General features: G+C 55.3%; 1 protein-coding gene across 1 annotated transcript in view; it reads left to right on the plus strand.

Annotated features, from left to right (window-relative positions):
* EPB41 (erythrocyte membrane protein band 4.1) overlaps positions 1-17927 on the plus strand; it is a gene marked incomplete in the record, with an annotated part of 98272 nt that overhangs the window by 53818 nt on the left and 26527 nt on the right. Inside the window, 1 exon segment of the mRNA XM_027766723.1 lies at positions 5228-5404. Coding sequence (XP_027622524.1) covers positions 5228-5404 — 177 coding nt within the window.

Raw genomic sequence — 17927 nt, forward strand, 5'->3', positions numbered from 1 at the left:
CGCCCTCAGCGGTGGCGAGTGCGGCCGGTATCGGTGGCCACACTGGCCTGCTTCGTTCTTTACACCCCGAGGGCGAGTCGGTCTGGCAGAGCCCGTTGATGGGCCCGTCACGTGTAAAGCGCCCGTGGAGCCCTCTGACAAGGACATCGGCAGTCTGCCAGCATGGTGTCACCGAGGGAGAAAGCGTCCGGCACGCTCGCAGCGTTGTAAAGCATGTCCCCACCTCCTGCTCGGAGGAGTCCGAAGCTCTCTAAAGCCGGGCATTGGAGGGCGACACTCACGCAGCTCACGGCAAAGTGAGCACATGACAGCTTGTTACATAAGAGGCCGATGGGCCGCGGGCACTGTCTGCTCAGATCTGTCACTGCGTCCCTTCACCGCTCACGGGCGACGTCTCCATTTGCTGGCGGGATCGTGTGCTCCATGTGTCCTTGTGGCTCTGTGACCATTTCATGGTGGCGTGTGCTGTGCTGCGGCCATTGCATTTTCAGTATTTTCGGTTTGCCAGTTTGCCGTCTTTTCCCGCAAGAACAACATTTTAATTTTTTATGCTTTTCTGTTTTTCCCCCTTTCATTTTCACAGAAAAAGAGAGAGAGACTAGATGGTGAAAACATTTATATCAGACATAGCAATTTAATGTTGGAGGTTTGTATGAACTCGGGGCTCATCTCGGCCGGCAGCCGGACCCTTCTGCACGCTTTGCCCAGCCCGCCCTCCTGTGCTGCGCCTGGTTTGCACGCCGTTGCATGGGGGTCGCGGGTCTCCGTGCTACTGCATGTCGGTGGTCACAGAGATAAGCAGTCATCCTCCTCGGACCGTCCGGCTCCCGTCTGTCACACCTGAGAGATATATGATTGGCTCTGCGTCTGCCCCTCGTAGCCTCGTGGTTCTACCCACTTCGAAAGTCCCGCCTCCTTACTAGAAGCTCCTTGAATTTTCTAAGACCGCAAACTCCCACTGTCCTAGAAACAAATGTGTCCCGTTTTCACTTTCTGAACTGAAGGATGCAGGAAATAGAAAAGCAGGAAACGTGACCACAACTCAGGGTGGACACCCACGTTGGGGATGCAGGAAGGACAGGAGGGCAGTCGGGGGAGGAGGCCGCACTCGGTGAAGGCGAGTGTGGTGTAGACGGCCGCCAGGGGGGGCTGCTACCTCAAAGACGAGGACATTGGCGCTTAGGTAATTTAGGCTTCTCCGTGGCTCCAGAGCTGGCCATCTGGGAGAGCCAGGATTCCAGTTAGGCTCTGACCGTTAAACAGCACTGGTTCCCATTCAGGAGTGACACCCCACACGGAGTAGTGGTCACCAGGTAGTCCCCACCGCAGTCAGCGCTGGGCGGTCACCAGGTAGTCCCCACCGCAGTCAGCGCTGGGCGGTCACCAGGTATGTCCCCACCGCAGTCTGCGCTGGGCCGTCACCAGGTAGTCCCCACCGCAGTCTGCGTTGGGCGGTCACCAGGTATGTCCCCACCGCAGTCTGTGCTGGCAGGTTTCGTCGGACATGCGTGGGAACACCGGCTCTAGTTTAGGACTCTATGTGGGACAGGGAATTATGGAACTGATTAGAAGAGGAGGGACCTCTCTGAGGAGTAGGCAAGGAAACAGGTTGTTCTCTGTGGAGGAGATGGAGCAGGGTGTCCCCCCGTCAGACAAACTTTACAAAGGTGTCCGTGCATAGTCTCCAGAGGGCACGTGTGCTCACCAGGGAGAGCGCGCTGTGGAGAGGGAGGCTGAGAAAGCCCCCGGAGTGCAGCCCCTCCCTTCTGTCGCTCCATCCCGTCAGGGCTGGGGTACACATGCCCCCAGTGCTTTCCAAGCCACCAGGGCCAGGGTTCGAACCACTTAGCTGGCCATGTGGGATCTTGCTCCCCTAACTACTAGACCATGGGTCAGACCCATCAGAAAAACCTTTTAAAAAAGATTATTAAATTTAATTAATTAATTAATTTTTAATTTGACCAGAGAGAGAGACAGAAAGTGAGGAAGCAAGCCGCCAGGTCCAGGACGCAAACCGAAGTCAGCCATGTGGAGTCCAGCACCTTAACCACCACGCCGCCTCCTATCCCCCAGAAAACTCTTAAGTAGATGTTGTTGAACAGATTACCTTCAGGCTCCGTTCAGGACAGAGCCAAAAGAAACGGGCGTACTCTCCGACTCCCGAGGTCCGCGCCAGCTGCGGAGGACATGCACGCGTGCAGGACGGGTATGGACGCCGTTCCCATGTGGGAGCGTGCGGTGTGGGACCTGGAGGTGAGAGTGAGCACCGCAGAGAGGAGGCAGCACCAAGTGACTCCAGGTGGTCACACAGGACAGGGTGGGTCTTCCTGAGTAAGGCCGAGACTCCGAAGACGGACGTACAGCACTGTAGCCAGTAGTATTAAGCTGGGGGTTAAAAAAGAGCAGATTTCTGGCTTAACACAGGGGTCTTTAAAAAGCTTTTAGAAATGTATATTATGAAAAAACTATGCATGGATCTTAATGTATTTTGAAGCAACTCATACTTTAATTGCAATGTTCCACAAACTTTTTGAAGTCCCTCCGCCTGGCCTCCTCCAGTTGCTCACCCTCGCCAGTACCCCTCCGAGGGCCTACTACGTGTCAGGTGCTTGGATGAAAGCAGAGAGCCCCGGCCAGCCTCCACGAAGCCTGCCCTGCCTGCGGCTCAGGGAACGAGCTCCCCGCGAGCCCGGGGGGTGCCGGGGGGGACCTTCGGCTCCTTCAGACTTGGCACTTCAGCCACGCCTGGACCAGACCTGGACAGTGCCCCTTCGGAGGCGGCCGGGCCTCCCATGTCCAGCAGCGGAGCCCAGCCCCAGGCCATCTTGGCGTGCCCCCTGCAGCCTGCCAATCATATATCCGCTGTGTGTCCCGTGTGGTGTGTCCCCGCCCCTCACTGACCCCCGAGTGTGTGTGGCCTTAAACTAACCGCCTTCTGAAAGCACGTTTTCTCCACTGTTTGGCTTGATTGTTACTGAAATCATCAGAGGCTTGGCCTCAAAAAGCGTCTCACCTGGGCACAGCCCGCGTGGTCGGACCACCCCTCCTTCGTGGTTATGAAGGTTTTTCTCTTTGCCTTGAGGACGCTCTGTACCTGTCACTCCAGCAGCTTCTTGGGTTTTTTCAAGCATCTCTCCTCCCCCTCCCTCGCCCCCACTAAAGCTTTGTTCTGGCCCAAATAAGGTCGAGTTCATTTTTAGATCTGCCGCCCCCTCCATCTCCCAGAGGGGGCCTGTCGCAAACGTCTGTGACAGACTCTATTTGGAACAGGTCCCTCCGAGGTCTCTGTTTGACTGTGCCCCACAGGCTCTCCCAGAGCCAGCAGAGGAGGAGAAAGCCCCTCAGGAGCTCCTGGTCTCGTGGGAGCTGTTTGAGCAGGTGCCCAGCCAGGCCGCAGCCAGGCAGGAGCAGCGTACCCAGAGGACAGAGCGCCGCCGCTGGCAGGCCGCCAGGCTTTAAAGCCATGGTGCTGCTCGGCCCCTCCTGGCTCGCTGCATTCACTCGTCCCCAGGGAGTGCCGTGTTAAGCTGTTCTCAGCCCAGACAGATGGAACAGCCAGGTGGCTTCCTGGAGCACGCTGGGCCCCTGCGCCTGGCTACCTGGTCTGAGTAGGCCCGGCTGTCTCCCCATGGCCAGGGGTCACGCTGTCCTTGCTTTCCTGCGGAACAGAAGCGCAAACCGCTGCTTCCCCGTGGCGAAGCCCATTTTCATGCCCCACACCCAGGCCGGCCCAGCCAGCCAGCAGGAAACACTCCTGGGGGTGCTGCCTGTCTCGGGCTCACTTTCTTTATGGCTGATTACAAAGCGGCTGCACATGGGTGAGCCTTGGAGCAGTACAGCGGGTAGAGGAGTAGATGCCTTTTCTCTGCTATTTTCCTTTCAGTGGTGCCTTTGGAAAAGCTTCATTTCATTGAGCCTGTATTGACTACAGGAAAAACTTTTCAACAAGTTTCGATTTAAACGAATTCCAACTATTTCCCCGCAAAATGAGGCAGCTTCCCCACATTCAGAAAAGAAAGACTAACGGCAAAACGCACGCCGTGTGTCGGGGAGCTGCTTGGTGCTGCGTTTTCTTGGGTGCAGCGAGCTCCCACACGCAGTGCCCTGGCTTCCGCCGGCCCGGCCCGACCTCAGGCACAGGGCTCTTGAGTGTCTGGAAGCAGGTTGGACAAACAACACTGGAGTCCGTCTTCAGTTGTGCTTGCCCGACCACTTTTGGCCAAGGCCCCTTTTTGGAAGCTGTGGTACACCTCCTGTTACACAGAGATGAATGCTGTCTCTGCCTCCTGCTTGATTAACCCGAGTTTTGAGCCCTTCTCCCTGGAGTCTGCCCTTCAAGAGCTAGGCCACTGTCGAGCCCCATGCTGGGGGAGCTGAGACCTTTCCAGCTGCCAGGAGGTCAGTAGGTATTTGGTGCACCCTTGTTAACACACTTCTAACTTGGAAGTGCCTAGTTTGCGGAATGCCAAGGGCGAGGGAAGTGAGACTGCCAGGGCTAGAAAGCGCCACCTTTGGTTCAGGTGGGCGGTGTAGCCGCAGAAGGCCCGGCCGCGTGTGCTTTCGGAGTAGCTTCGTTCCCCTGAGGACGCTGTGTACCTGCCACTCCCGCAGCTTCCTGGGTTTTTTCAAGCATCCCTCCTCCATAGGCTTTAAAGTTGGCTGAGGAGTTTCAGTAATGGGCCGTTGGTAGAGGGCCATTTCTGTTTATCAAAAAGCAAAAACAGCTCCAGTGGTGTGTGCCTGTAATCCCAGCTACTTGGGAGGCTGAGGCCAGAGGATCGTGAGTTCAAGGCCAGCTTGGGACACTTGGTGAGACCCTGTCTGTCATAAAAAATGAAAGAGGCAAAACAAACACCTAGCAAGGGCAGAGCAAAATGGTCTTGGTAGAAATCAAGGAATACCAAATGCTTACAGCTCACCGAGGCCAGACAGCACGGGGGGAGCTGAGTCCCACCATGCCCCGAGCCTGGCTGTCCAGTGCTGTCTCATCCTGCTGAGCTGGGCCTGAGTGGGGCTGCAGTCCAAGGAAGGGCGGGCCCTCCTGGTGGGAGCCTGAGAGAGCTGCGGGCTGCAGTGCTTCCCTGCTCCCGAGGAGAGCGCCTCGTTTTTAGAGAGGAGACGCACCGAGCTGTCTCCACTGGAATGCAGCTCACGGCTGTGCCCCCTGCAGGTGCGGCGTGCCCGCCCTGGGCGCTCACTGTCCCGCATCTTTGCCCTTTCCACCCAGGATTTAGACAAGAGTCAGGAAGAGATCAAGAAGCACCATGCCAGCATCAGCGAACTGAAGAAGAACTTCATGGAGTCGGTGCCAGAGCCTCGGCCCAGCGAGTGGGACAAGCGCCTGTCCACTCACTCCCCCTTCCGGACCCTCAGCGCCAACGGGCAGGTCCCCACTGGGGAAGGGGTGAGTACTCGGGCGCGTGGCTGCGCGTGGTAACAGTGGGGAAGTGCCCTTCCGTTTACCGTTGCGTGTCGGGGGCCGAGAGCTGCCGTTTTGCTTTGGTGCCTCTGCAGTTCGTGGGAGCTCTGAGGCTCAGCACATGCGTCTGGCAGCATGTGAGCAGCTCAGCCCGATCACGGGAGTCCCCAGAGCTCCCGGGGGGGGGCGCTCCCACTCTGAGGGCGGCCTCGGCCACAGCCAGCAGGCCTCTGTTTATATTCAGACCCAGAAAGCTGACTAAATTTAGCGCGGTCCGATTGGAAAGGAATGGGCACTTTTCCAACTTCATGTGGACACGTGCCGTGCTTGCCTGTTACTCCATAGCCTGGGCCCACGCCGCAGTGCAGGGCAGCCAGCGACTACGATTGCGTTTCCACTTCAGAAAAACCGCTGGGAATTTATTTTATTTTTATGAATAACATCAAGCTTTTTTAAAAAAGAGAACTTCTTTATTGTCTCGCTCTATTATTATTATTATTACTTTTTAATTTGCTATAGGGTACGTGCACTCACGAGAGAGCGGGGCTGGGGGTGTCAGTTGAGAAAGCCACCAGGTCCAGGACTCGAACCATGGTTGGCCATATGAGAGTCCAGCGCCTTAACCACCAGGCCACCTGCTGGCCCTCAACATCAAGCTTTTATTTATGCATTTAAGATTGCTAGGTGGGGTGTGTGCTTGTAGGAAAAAAACACAGAGAAAGGAAACGTGGGGAAGTGCCCCCGGGGGACGGCCACGCGTCAGTCCCTTCTCCATTCTCCTCTCGTGATTTTGGGCACGCACGCAAACGCGGTCAGTGTGATTTTCAAGCCACCGCGTCGCACTTGGTCAGGTGGGACCTAGCGCCCTAACTGCCGTGCCCCTGCTGGCCCCAGGCAGACTCGGCTACTGCTTTGTGGGCAGGCCGGAGACTGTCGGGGTGTTTGTTTCTATGTTTGTTATCACCGCTTATTTTAGAAATCCCACACGTGAATAAACGCTGTTAAATGAAAATATCTTGAAAACTATCTTGAGTATTTAACCAAAAAGGCTTTTTGCCCAGTTTATATAAATTAAGCAGCGGTATCAATAGTTGCCATGACTCCATGAACAAGTGTAACGATTTTTAAGTTATGTGCTTCCCTCCCCTCAGGACACAGCAATTCTAGTTAGGAATGGTAAAGCGATGTCTGAATATTTGAAAACCTGGGTTTTATATTCAAAATTCAGAGTGAACCACACAGACTATTATTAGGTTCTGGAACTAGAGAAGGCGGTTAAAGTTGGTCCACAAACGGTCCTTTTTGTTCTTCGAGGTGTGACCTCAGAGCCACTTGTACAGTCAGGCCGCAGCCCCCCGGGGACGGGCCCTGGCTGGGCTCCTGGGACTGAGGGGACGTCCGCCCCTGGAGCCGGACTCGACGGAGGGCGCGACCCTGCGGAGGGCACTGCTCTCAGACCCCTAATGAAGTCGGAGCATTGAGTGGAGGCCGTGGGCTGCCCAGAGCAGGCCAGAGGACTGCAGTGTACAGCAGGTGACCGGGAGGGCCTCGCTGACGCTGCCTGGCATGCGCCGAGGACTCCGTGAGGCAGAGCCTGCTGCCACCGCCTGGTTAACCCAATTTGCACATCAGGTTTTCTCAGAGTTTTGTTCTGACTCTGCCAAGCACTGCCAGGCCCCGCTGCTCTGGGGAGGGCGCGGCAGTACCAGTCAGCCTCCATCTCTAGGAAGTCACAGAGGCCCTCCGGAAGTCCTCTAAAGGCTGGTTTGGGAGGGCGATGTCGTGGGGGCTTTACGGAAATGACCCTCGATAAATAAGCTAGGTCCACCGGGGACGATCTGGCTCTGTGCTTAAGTGCATTGCACCTCCGAGAGTCGCGGGACAGACAGTAACCGCACCGTGGCAGGGCCACTTCCTGGCATCTCTCACTTTTTTATTAATATTTGGGACCTTCTGTTCGTTCTCGGGGTACCTCCTCCACCTTCGGCAGCGTTGTTGCACAGCAGGGCACCTGAACGTTGTGTAATTTGTGTGTGACCAGGTGAAGAACACCTCTGTCCTTCCCTCGGAAAGAAAGGCCGGCAGGCCAGAGGTAACGCCGCGTCTCGCCGCGCTCCTCGGGCAGCTCTGCGCTTGGCCCAGCACCAAGCGGTGGGACCCGTTTTGCTCTGGCCGTCGAGCGGAGCCTCACTCACAGCTTGGGCCTGCCACGCCCGTCTCCACGGCTGCAGCTTTGGCAGCTCTCTGCTTGCTTGTCTCGGCGCATGGCCGGTGGGAAGCTGCATGCAGGTGTGAACGTGCGCTCGGAGACCGAGTTTAATTATACACATTCTTTTATGTTGTCTTTCTTCTCCCCTTTACCTTCTCTTAAAATCCATTATAATTTTGCATCCTTTCTTTTCCCTTTTCTTTTTGCTGATCAGCCCCCTTGCTACGTTCTCCCTGATACACGTCACTTGGGGGTGTGCAAAGAGCCAGGCCCACACTTCCGGCCTGCCGAGCGGAGGCTAGCGCGGCTCAGGGAGCTCAGAGCCGACTTCTTCCTTTCGTAGGCCACGTCTGTCTCGCCTGGATGGCAGTTCAGAAACTGCAGGCGGGGAGACTTCTCAGCCGGACAGTTGGGGGGATGTTCTTGGAGTGCCAAGTGTCTGTGTGGCGTAATGTGTAAACCTCCATGATGGTGGCTAGTCTTGTTCATCATGGTTCTGGGGAGGCGGTGCAGGTGTTAAGATCTATTTTTTTTTCCCTTTTTGGGGGGTAGACCTTTGAGGGACATTATAAACCTCGGTACTTTGGCTTTGTAATCTTTGAGACGTGTGAGGTGAAGATTTTTATTCCCTTGAGCAAGAGCTAGTTAGCATAGTAAATGAGCTATTACAACTCCTAAAGTCTGCAGGGAGAGGGCAGGCCGCTGCGGGACTCTGCCCTCCTGTAACCACGCGGCTGCTCTGATGGCGAGCACGCTGCCTTGTGGGCACTGCCGGGTCAGCTTGTGGTTGGCAGCACTGAGGGGTGCTGGAGCCCGAGTCATGTGTGCATACCCCATGGGGGTAGACCATGTAACTGGGGAAGGTCAGTGATGTCTTGACTTGTCAGGAGTCTCAATGTCCGTTTACTCACAATCTGACCTGCCGAGCCCCTTCTGTGCTCAAGCACGTTGGCCAGGCTTAGACCCACGCCTAGAAGGAAGTGTCCAAGAGCCCCCCGGGTCCTTTGCACACCCCCAAGCGTCCCGGAGGGCCCACCATCCGTCATTATGTTCATCTCTCTGTCTCTCTTGATCTCCTACTGTGAAAGCAGACCCAGGAGCATGCTCTGTTAGTACAGGGTGAAGAGAAAACTCCAAGGCCACAGAGACCTCCCGAGAGGGCCTTGCCCCGTCAGGACAGCGAAGACTCTCTTGCCAAGGTGTCTGTCCCCATCCCCGAGGACCACAAGCCCCTCAGGAGGTGCCGCCTGTCCTCCCGCGCTCTCCCGCCGCGCCTTCCTTTCCTGATGTCGTTTCTCGTGGCCCTGGCCTTGGCTGTGTGGTGGTTGGTCTTTCTGTGACGGAGGACAGGGTGCCCATCCAGAATGTCAAGACGAGCCGATGCCCACTGCCTGTGGCTTTCCCCCCGCCCCCCTCCACACGGCGCCCTGTACATCAAAGGGGGAGCCGATGCCCACTGCCTGTGGCTTCCGCCCTGCCCTCTCCCACGTGGCGCCCTTGGCTCTCCGTAGCTCGCCGTCCTACGGGGCTCTCTGGTCGTTCTCTGTCAGGAAGCAGCTCCTCTTTGTGGAGGCTGTGTCGTGGTTGCGGAGGCGTGGCCGTGGCCACGCGCTACAGCACAGGCGCACACTCAGCCAGCCAGCCGTGGGCACAGCTTTGCCCTCGCCCGAACATATGCCACGTTCACCGCTGTGCGCCTCGCACCCGGGACAGACAGCCGAGGAGCCTGCGGTGGGCGAAGCGTGGCAGGGCTCCATGGTAGTCGTAGGAGAAACACCCAGCTCGCTAACCTTCCAAAAGCCTTAGACCGTGATCAGCCTGCAGACCACGCCACCCCTTCTCTTAGGGTCTACGCCAGTGTCTCCAAAGCCTCTTCCGGAAAAGGGCTTGGACTCCTGTGGCCTTCCCATGAGTGTTTCTGAGCCGGACAGGACAGACAGCTTACCCTGCCTGGCATGCAGAAGAGGCCCGCAGAGGCCGCGTGCTCTCTGGCGCAGTGCTGACGGCGTGTAAGGGAGACGGTGCTGGTGCCCCTTACCCTCCAGCCAGGGCTGGACTTCCACCGCTCTGCCTGTCGGCACGAACCTGGCGCACAGAGCCGCTCAGCGTCTGGGCGCAAACGACCTGTCTCTGGATTGAAATACCGTGTCACTCCAAGCCTATCTAACCGTTCTGCCCAGCTTAAAATAGATACCGACGCGCTTTGTGTTCCCAGCGCTCTCGGACCTGTGTGTGCCGCGCTCCGTCCAGGCTGATCGCTCTGCCCGTGGCCTGGCGAGCTGCACTGTCCTGACAAGTCTGTCCTGTGCCGCGTGTGGACGCGCACGGCGTCCCTGAACTGGACGCAGCAGTCTTCGGAACACGGCCCACCGCCACGGTTACGTGTCACTCGTTAATGAACCTCGCGTGTCGCTTGCTGTTTATTGCGCTTACGTGCCGACGGGGCCATGAAGTCAACGTCCCACATCTGTTTGGGAACGCACGCGCGTGGGCGGGCAGGCGCCGGTGCTTCGTGTACTTCTCAATGCGTCTCACGTGGGGAAACTTTGCAACAAGACTGTGTGAGGGTAGCCTCTTAGAGGGGACAGCAAAGCGGAGTCCTTGTCCTTCAGCCTCTGCCACCGTGTCCTGTGCTCTCTGAGCACGTGTCCCCCAGAACTGCGGCTCTGTCACTGTGGGCTTTTCCCAAGCGGGAAAAGAAGTGGGGGCCGTGTTGAGTTTAGGGACCCGGTGCCGTGTCTCTTTCACGTCACAAGCTCTGTCTGTTTATAGCAGCCGCTTTGTAAATAAGCGTGTTTATTGATGCGCTCTCAATCAGAAAAGAGAGACCTCAGATCAGCCTGGAATACTGCAGACGACGGTCGAAAGTGCGCCGTCACGAGAGCTTCTCTCATGAGGTGACAAATGAAACCGTGGATTAGGTCGTTTACATTTTTATGAGGAATTAAAGAGGACACCACCTGAGCGTCTCCTGCTGCCTTTGTCCCTGCTCCCGAGGCTGTCTCCTCGGCGGCCAGCGTCCCCCGTGCGCGGAGTGTCCTCTCATGCCGGAACTACCCCCACCGCTCCTGCTGGTGCTGGAGGCGTGCCAAGCCCAGCAGATCGCGGGGAAGCTGGGTACGTCCCAGTCTCCCAAGTACGGCAGGGCTCCTCCCTCGCGGTCAGAGGGGCCCGTTCCAACAGTAGGGAGTGAGCATGGTCGGCAGGAGCCCCGCCGAGCCCTCGTGCTGGCCGAAGCGGCCAAAGCCGGCCAGTGCAGCCTCAAAGCCGTCCCCATCCCGAGATCAGGGTGGAATGGTGGACGTGCCAGCTCTGTGTTGCCTAAAGTTAGTGCTGCTGATGCTTGCAACCCAGAGCCACACGTGGTCTCGTGTCCTCTCCACCTTGTCCCACGCACAGTGCCAGGTCGGGTCTGGGATTGCAGCGTGGCCGTGACCTGGGTCTGGCATTACCCGCTCCTGCCTCCTCGTGGCATGTCGAAACCCCGTTGGGACTAAAGGTATCAGACCGACCCCTGAAAGTCTCGGATGTTTGCCTTAGTCTTGCTGTTAATCATTTCTAGAGTGACTGAGACGTTTGTGTGACTGCCCGGTGCCCAGATGCCCACCTAGAAATGCAGGTACCCGGGATCTCGGGCATGCACATGTATGTGCCTGGCGTGTATTTCCACCCCCCAGATCCCGGACTCAACCATGCAGGCGGCCATGTGGGATCCAGCCACCTTAATCTCCATGCCACCTGCTGGCCCTAATTTCTTTATTCCTTAACAGTCCAGCAACATAATTAAGCCTAAAGAAATCTGTAAAGGGGGAACCAGCAGTTAGCGTAATGGCTATGTCGCTGGACTCCCACGTAGTCGACCGCGGTTCGCGTCCCGGACCCGGTGGCTTAAAACTCACGCCGGGCGCGTGTGCGTGCATGCCCAAGATCCCGAGAGGAGAATGGAGGAGAAGGGATTGCGGCGTGGCCATCCCCCTTGGGGGTGATTTCTCGCTTTCTGTCTCTAATGTCTCTCTCTGTCTGTCTGGCGAACGCACGCGCCCTATAGTGAAAATCTCTCCAAAAAAAAAGAAGAAATCTGTAAAGGAACCTCTTTTTTGGAACATTTCCTGTGATACTTTTTTTTTTGGAGAGGTTTTTGCTACAGGCCGTGTGCACTTGTCAGACAGACAGAGAGAGACAGACAGAAAGTGAGAAATCACCCCCAGCGGGGATGGTCACGCTGCAATCCCTTCTCCTCCATTCTCCTCTAGGGATCTTGGGCACACACGCACACGCGCCCGGAGTGAGTTTTAAGCCTTGGAGCTGCTGCAGCTGGCCTTCCTCCCCCGGGGCGTGGATGTGGCTGGCCGCCCCCTGCTTATTCATCCACGTCTCAAAGTAATTTCCCTTACCGCTTTAATCAGTCCCTACAGCACCAGGAGCCGCCCTGTCCGGCAGGAGCACTTCAGCGTGCCCTGTCGAGCTCAGTGGTCATTAGCAACCCAGTGTCCACTCTGATCACACCTAAGAGTGGGGAGGGTGGGGTGGGGCTTGTCCCTGTGATGTGCGGGTGGCACATGGTGCCACCACCTGCCCTTGGTCTCCGCTCACTCATGGTTGCAGATCTGGGGAGCTAACCGGGTGACTGCCTAAAACCAGCGCCCTGCACTCCGATGGCCTGCTTGCAGCCTGGAGGCCCTCCTCGTGGCTGTGTCTGAGTGATACCCACTGTGCTGTCTCTCTGTAAAGCCACGTTCATTTCAGCGTTGTGTTTTTTTTTTTTTTTTTTTTTTTTTATGCTAACACAGAAAGCCACTTTTATTATTGTGGGATTTTTCAGGAAGGAAAGCCAGCTAGTTAGTGTCTAATAATAGTTTTGCATTTCACCCTGTGGGATCAAGATATTGTTTCCTACAATAGATGTTAAATTGGGGCGCATAATTTTTTAAAATCCTTTTTAGGACTTCTTAAAAATAACTATTTAACTGTATTTGTTGTTATTATTTTTATTATTCTTATTGTTTGACCACAGAGAGAGAGAGAAAGAGGAAAGGGGAGGAAGCACGCCGTCAGGTGCAGGCGTTGAACCACAGCCGGCCGTCTGAGTCAGTGCCTTAACCGCCACACCACTGCCAGCCCTGCTTTTTAAACTTAAATCGTTTCTGAAACTAGGACTTCCGTGAAATCCGCCACACAAGTTAATTTTGTTCCATCCTAGAGGGTCGGAGTTTCTGAGCTGGGCCTAGTGGCTCTCTCCGGCCCCTCATAGTGTGACGAGGTAAAACACCGAAGCGTTCTGCTCGGCAGGCGCGTGCGCTGTCACCTCTCGTCGGCTCCAGTGCTTTGCCTTCCTCCGTCTGCTCAGCTCCGAGAACTCAACTCGCACTGACCCTGGCGCCCTGCAGTGAGTGCGGCGTCCATGCAAGCGCTTCCGCTCCCGGCAGTCCCGGTTCTGCATCGTGCATGCATTCTGAAGCCGTCTGCTTTTCCATCCGCCTGTGCTGGGGTAATCTAATGACAGCACTATTTGGGAAATGACAAACCTGAAGGATGACTTTCATTGGACACTTTGTTTGTAGGCATTGCGAGGGGGCTACTTCTCCACAGTGCTCAATTTCAGCCACTCCGGGGCAGGCCAGCGCCTTCCTGGGCAGGGCCTGGGCTGCAAGGCAGAGCTGGCGAGCTCTAGCTCGCAAACAGCACACAGGCTTAGAGCCGCCCCAGGGGTCCCCCAGGGGTCCCGGAGAAAATGAGAGGGGCTGCTGGGAGGGTGTTCCCGCTGCAGGCCTCCCTGCCCCACAATGACAGCGGCTTAATCTACCGGCTTAATTTAGCGCATCTCCAGTGACTCCCAGGGGCTGTTCTAAGCCCCAGCTGGCCTGGTTTGCCCCCTAAGTGCTTATGCAGCTGCGAGGGTGGGGGTTGGGGTCTTTTGGGTAATCTTTGTTCTTTCCTCAGTTGTTTCCTTTGTGGCTGAAGAACAGGCCACCGAGCCTGCCTGGTCTTTACCTGCTGTTTGCGCTGGACTTTTGCAAACCGCATCTGATAGATTTTTTATTGCAAGTGCCCACTTAAAAGCATTCCTGTGGCCAGCAGGTGGCGTGGACGTTAAGGCATCAGACCCCACATGACTATGCGGTTCGAGCCCAGGACCCAGCAGCTTGAAACTCATGCCAGGCGTGTGTGCTCAGATGCCCAAAATCCTGAGAGGAAACTGGAGAAGGGATTGTGTGTGACCATCCCCTTTGGGGGTGTTTTCTTGCTTTCCCTCTCTCTCAGGTAAGCACATGTGCCCCATAGCTCCCAAAAAACATTTATATAGCTTAAATTTTTTAAAATCATCATGTTAATGTTCCTACCAAGGGGAACACTGATACAAATACGTTTTCAAAATGGGAGATTCTAAATATTGATAATAGATGAGTGTATAAAGACACTCTGTTTTTAGAACCTTTTTTCTGGACATTGAAGGCCAGCATTTACTAAGGCACCGCTGTGCCCCATTACATTATAAGATGCTGACATGGGCCCTCGCTGTTCTGGACCCATCAGGCCTGGGTTCTGGTCGTCCTGCTTGCACGCCGCACACCCTCGGGGCTTGGCCTAGACGCCTGTGCCCGTGACACCTGCTGGGTCTGCCACTCACCTTAGCTCAGACCCCAGAGATGCACTCCCTGCGGGTGTCTCCTGTGCCCACTGACCCGGCATGCGCAGGGCAGAGCAGTTCTTACTGGGTGTGCGGAGCAAGGGCAGTGTGCTCTGTGGACCTGTCCGCCCCAGCCCCCAGCCCCATAGCAGCCCCTCACTCTTCTAAACAACACTTACTTTTTAAAAAGCTATATAAATCTTACTTAAAAATCTTACACAGTCCCTTTTCTTGATGTGTAGAAGAAGCACTAATAGGGGCCAGCAGGTGGCGTGGTGGTTAAGGATGCTGGACTCTCACACGGCCAACTGCTATTCCAGTCCTGGACCTGGTGGCTCGCTTTCTCACTTTTCCTCTTTCTCGTTCTTCATTCTGTCCCTCTCTGGTCAAATTAAAAATAAATAAATAAAGTAAAATAATTATTTTAAAAAAATGAAGCACTAATAAAAATATATAATGTATTGCGGAACCAACAGGTGGCGTGGAGGTTAATGGTTATGTCACTGGATTCCCACGCAGTCAACCTTGGTTTCAGTCCTGGACTTGGTCGCATAAAACATGCCAGGGGCGTGCATGTGTGCCCCAGATCCTGAAGGAAAAAGAATTGTGGCATGGTCTTCCCCCTAGGGCGTGATTTCTCACTTTCTGTCTCTCTGTCTCTCCAGCAAGTGCACACACCCTTTAGCAAAAATCTCTCTCAAAAAAAAGTTTAACATTTTGGGCCAGCAGATTGCATGGGTCCCACGTGGATGACCACAGTTTGAGTCCTGGACCCAGGAGCTTGAAAATCACACCAGGCCCATGTGTGTGCACAGGTGCCTAAGATGACGAGAGGAGAATGGAGAAGGGATTGCAGTGCGGCCATGCCCTTACTGTCTCTCTTTCTCCCTCCCTCTCACGTGCATGCACCCTACAGCAAAACTAAAATCATTAAAGATGAATGTGCCCACCCTCCCTGGGATGCTTCATGTCATCAAGCCGCAGCCACTGCAGAGTGACCCAGCCCTGAGCAGCATCTGCAGGCCTCTCTGAAGTCCTGCTAGACTTACAGATGGGCGCATAAAACAAAGACTGCGTGAGGACTCGCGGTCGTTTAATGGTGGTGGCGGGTCGGGGCCCCAGTGTCTAAGGTGACTAGGGAGGTAGCATATGAAATCTCAGACTCTCTTTTTGAGTAATTTAGTAATTTTTTTTGAGAGGTTTTTGCTATGGGACGCGTGTGCTCGCCAGAAAGACAGAGAGACGGAGAGTGAGAAATCACTCCCTGGGGACATGGCCACACCATCATCCCTTCTCCTCCATTCTCCTCTCGGGATCTTGGGCACGCACGCACACATGCCCGGCGTGAGTTTAAGCCACTGGGTCCGGGACTTGAACTGCAGTCGACTACGTGGGAGTCCAGTGACATAGCCATTACTCCAACTGCTGGTCCCAATTTAGTAATTTTTTAAGAGAGATTTTTGCTCTAGGGCATGTGTGCTTGCTAGAGAGACAGAAAGAGACAGAGGGACAGAAAGTGAGAAATCTCCACCCCCCCCAGGGCATGGCCATGCCACAATCCCTTCTCCTCCATTCTCTTCTGGGATCTTCTGGGCACACACATGTGCCCAGAGTGTTTTAAGCCACCAGGTCTGGGATTTAAACTGCAGTTGACTAAGTGAGAGTCCATGACGTAACCACTATGCCATCTGCTGGTCACAGTAATTTAGTAACTTTAAAAAGCAAAATATGGGGGCCAGCTGGTGGCATGGTTAAGATGCTGCTTCTCACATGGCTGACTTCACAGTTCAAGTCCCAGACCTGGCAGCTTGGAAAACATACTAGGTACGTGTGCTTAGGCCTAGTATCCCGAGAGGGGAGTGGTGTGGCCACCCCCATGAGGGTGATTTCTCACTTTCTCACTCTGTCCCTCTCCAGTGAGCACATGCTGTCTATGGCAAAACTAAAAAAAATAAATAGAAATTTCAAAGGGGGTCAGATGGTGGCTCAGTGGTAAAAATACGACCCTCTGCGAGGCCGACTCCACAGGAGGTCCCAGGTTCCCTGCTGAGCAGGTCAGGCGCAGCAGCAGCAGCAGCAGGGTGTCTGGGTAGCCGCGGTGTGGGACACAGCGTGCGCTGAAAGCCGCGGCAGATCTGCGCTTGCTCAGGGCTGTGAGCGTGTGCTGGTCGGGGACATCCTCCGTGTCTCTTCTGCCACCTGCCACACCGCCGTCATAACAGCCGCCACTGTTCCTGAGGGCCTTACCTGGCTCTGAGCCCGTAGCATGGTGCTTAGGGTGACTGGGCTCCATAGAGCAGACTGAGCAGTTCAAATCCCAGATCCAGCAGCTTGAGGTCAACGCGCCGTGTGCACGTGCCCACACTCCAGAGGAGGGAGGAATGAGGGCTGTGGCCTGGCCGTCCCCCAGGGTACTCTCACTTTCTGTCTTCACCGAACGTGGATGCCCTCTGGAAGAGGTTTTGAATTTTTTCGTAAGCCTATTTTAATTCATATCTTAACCTATTTTCATATACTTGCTTTAATTCCTATTTTCTGTCATGTTCTCAAAAGCGTGAGGACCTGGCTGAGCACTTAGGAGTAAAAGCTGAGAAGAGCAGCCTTAGTAGGTTCAGAGGCCGGCCCAGCTCACACGCTCCAGGGATGCTCGGCGTCAGCCCGTGTCTTTCTAGCCCTGCTCCGAACTTCTTTGCAAAATCGGCTGCCGTTCCCGGTGAGCAGCACGGCCGTGTTCTCTGTGGTGCCTGTCCCCACCGGGTGTTTGCGGGGCCTGGTCCCAGCACCCCGCGATGCCAGGTGTCAGGCGCCCGCACCGCGTGTGAGACAGTGGAGGATTTACGCGGCCTGTGCGCCTCCTGTCTGCTCTGGGCGGCTCCAAGTCAGCGAGCCCTGGAGGCCATCAACAGCTGCACAGGCCAGTGGTGGAGAAGCGGCGGCGTGTCCAGTGTAGATGCAGTGGCACTCCCCGCTCGTTTTTTTTTTTTTATTTTTTTAAGAATTATTTAATTGTATTTATTATTATTTTTTAATTTGACCAGAGAGAGAGAGAAAGAAAGCAAGCCTCCAGGTCCAGGACTGGGACCATGGTTGGCCATGCAGGAGTCCAGCACCTTACCCACCACGTCACCCGCCGGCCCAGACACCCTGGTCTTTATTACTTTGTATTCCCAATGGCCATCATGACTTTGGCAGGAGCGTGATGCTTGCCTTCGACTATTTTTATCTAATAAGGACATTTACTAAGGGATTAAATCACAGGTACACGCGTGTTCTTGGTTCACATTCCTGAGAATATTCCTGCCGTCACTAAATCAGAAAACATCAAACTGGGACCAGCAGTTAGTGTAATGGCTATGTCGCTGGACTCCCACGTAGTCGACCGCAGTTCGCATCCCGGACCCGGTGGCTTAAACTCACGCCAGGCGCGTGTGCGTGCGTGCCCAAGATCCTGAGAGGAGAATGGAGGAGAAGGGATTGCGGTGTGGCCATCCCCCCTGGGGGGTGATTTCTCGCTTTCTGTCTCTCTGTGTCTGTCTGTCTTTCAGGCAAGCGCATGCGCCCTATAGCAAAAACCTCTTCCCACCCACCCCCCCACAAAAAAAGAAACCCTGAAACTAAATGCAGTCAGGCTGCAGCTAGATCTGAGCCTCTCCTCCCCAGCCATGCTCATG

The sequence above is a fragment of the Tupaia chinensis genome, unplaced genomic scaffold (genome assembly GCF_000334495.1).
Source record: "Tupaia chinensis unplaced genomic scaffold, TupChi_1.0 Scaffold143646_1, whole genome shotgun sequence".
Taxonomy (NCBI): Eukaryota; Metazoa; Chordata; class Mammalia; order Scandentia; family Tupaiidae; genus Tupaia; species Tupaia belangeri.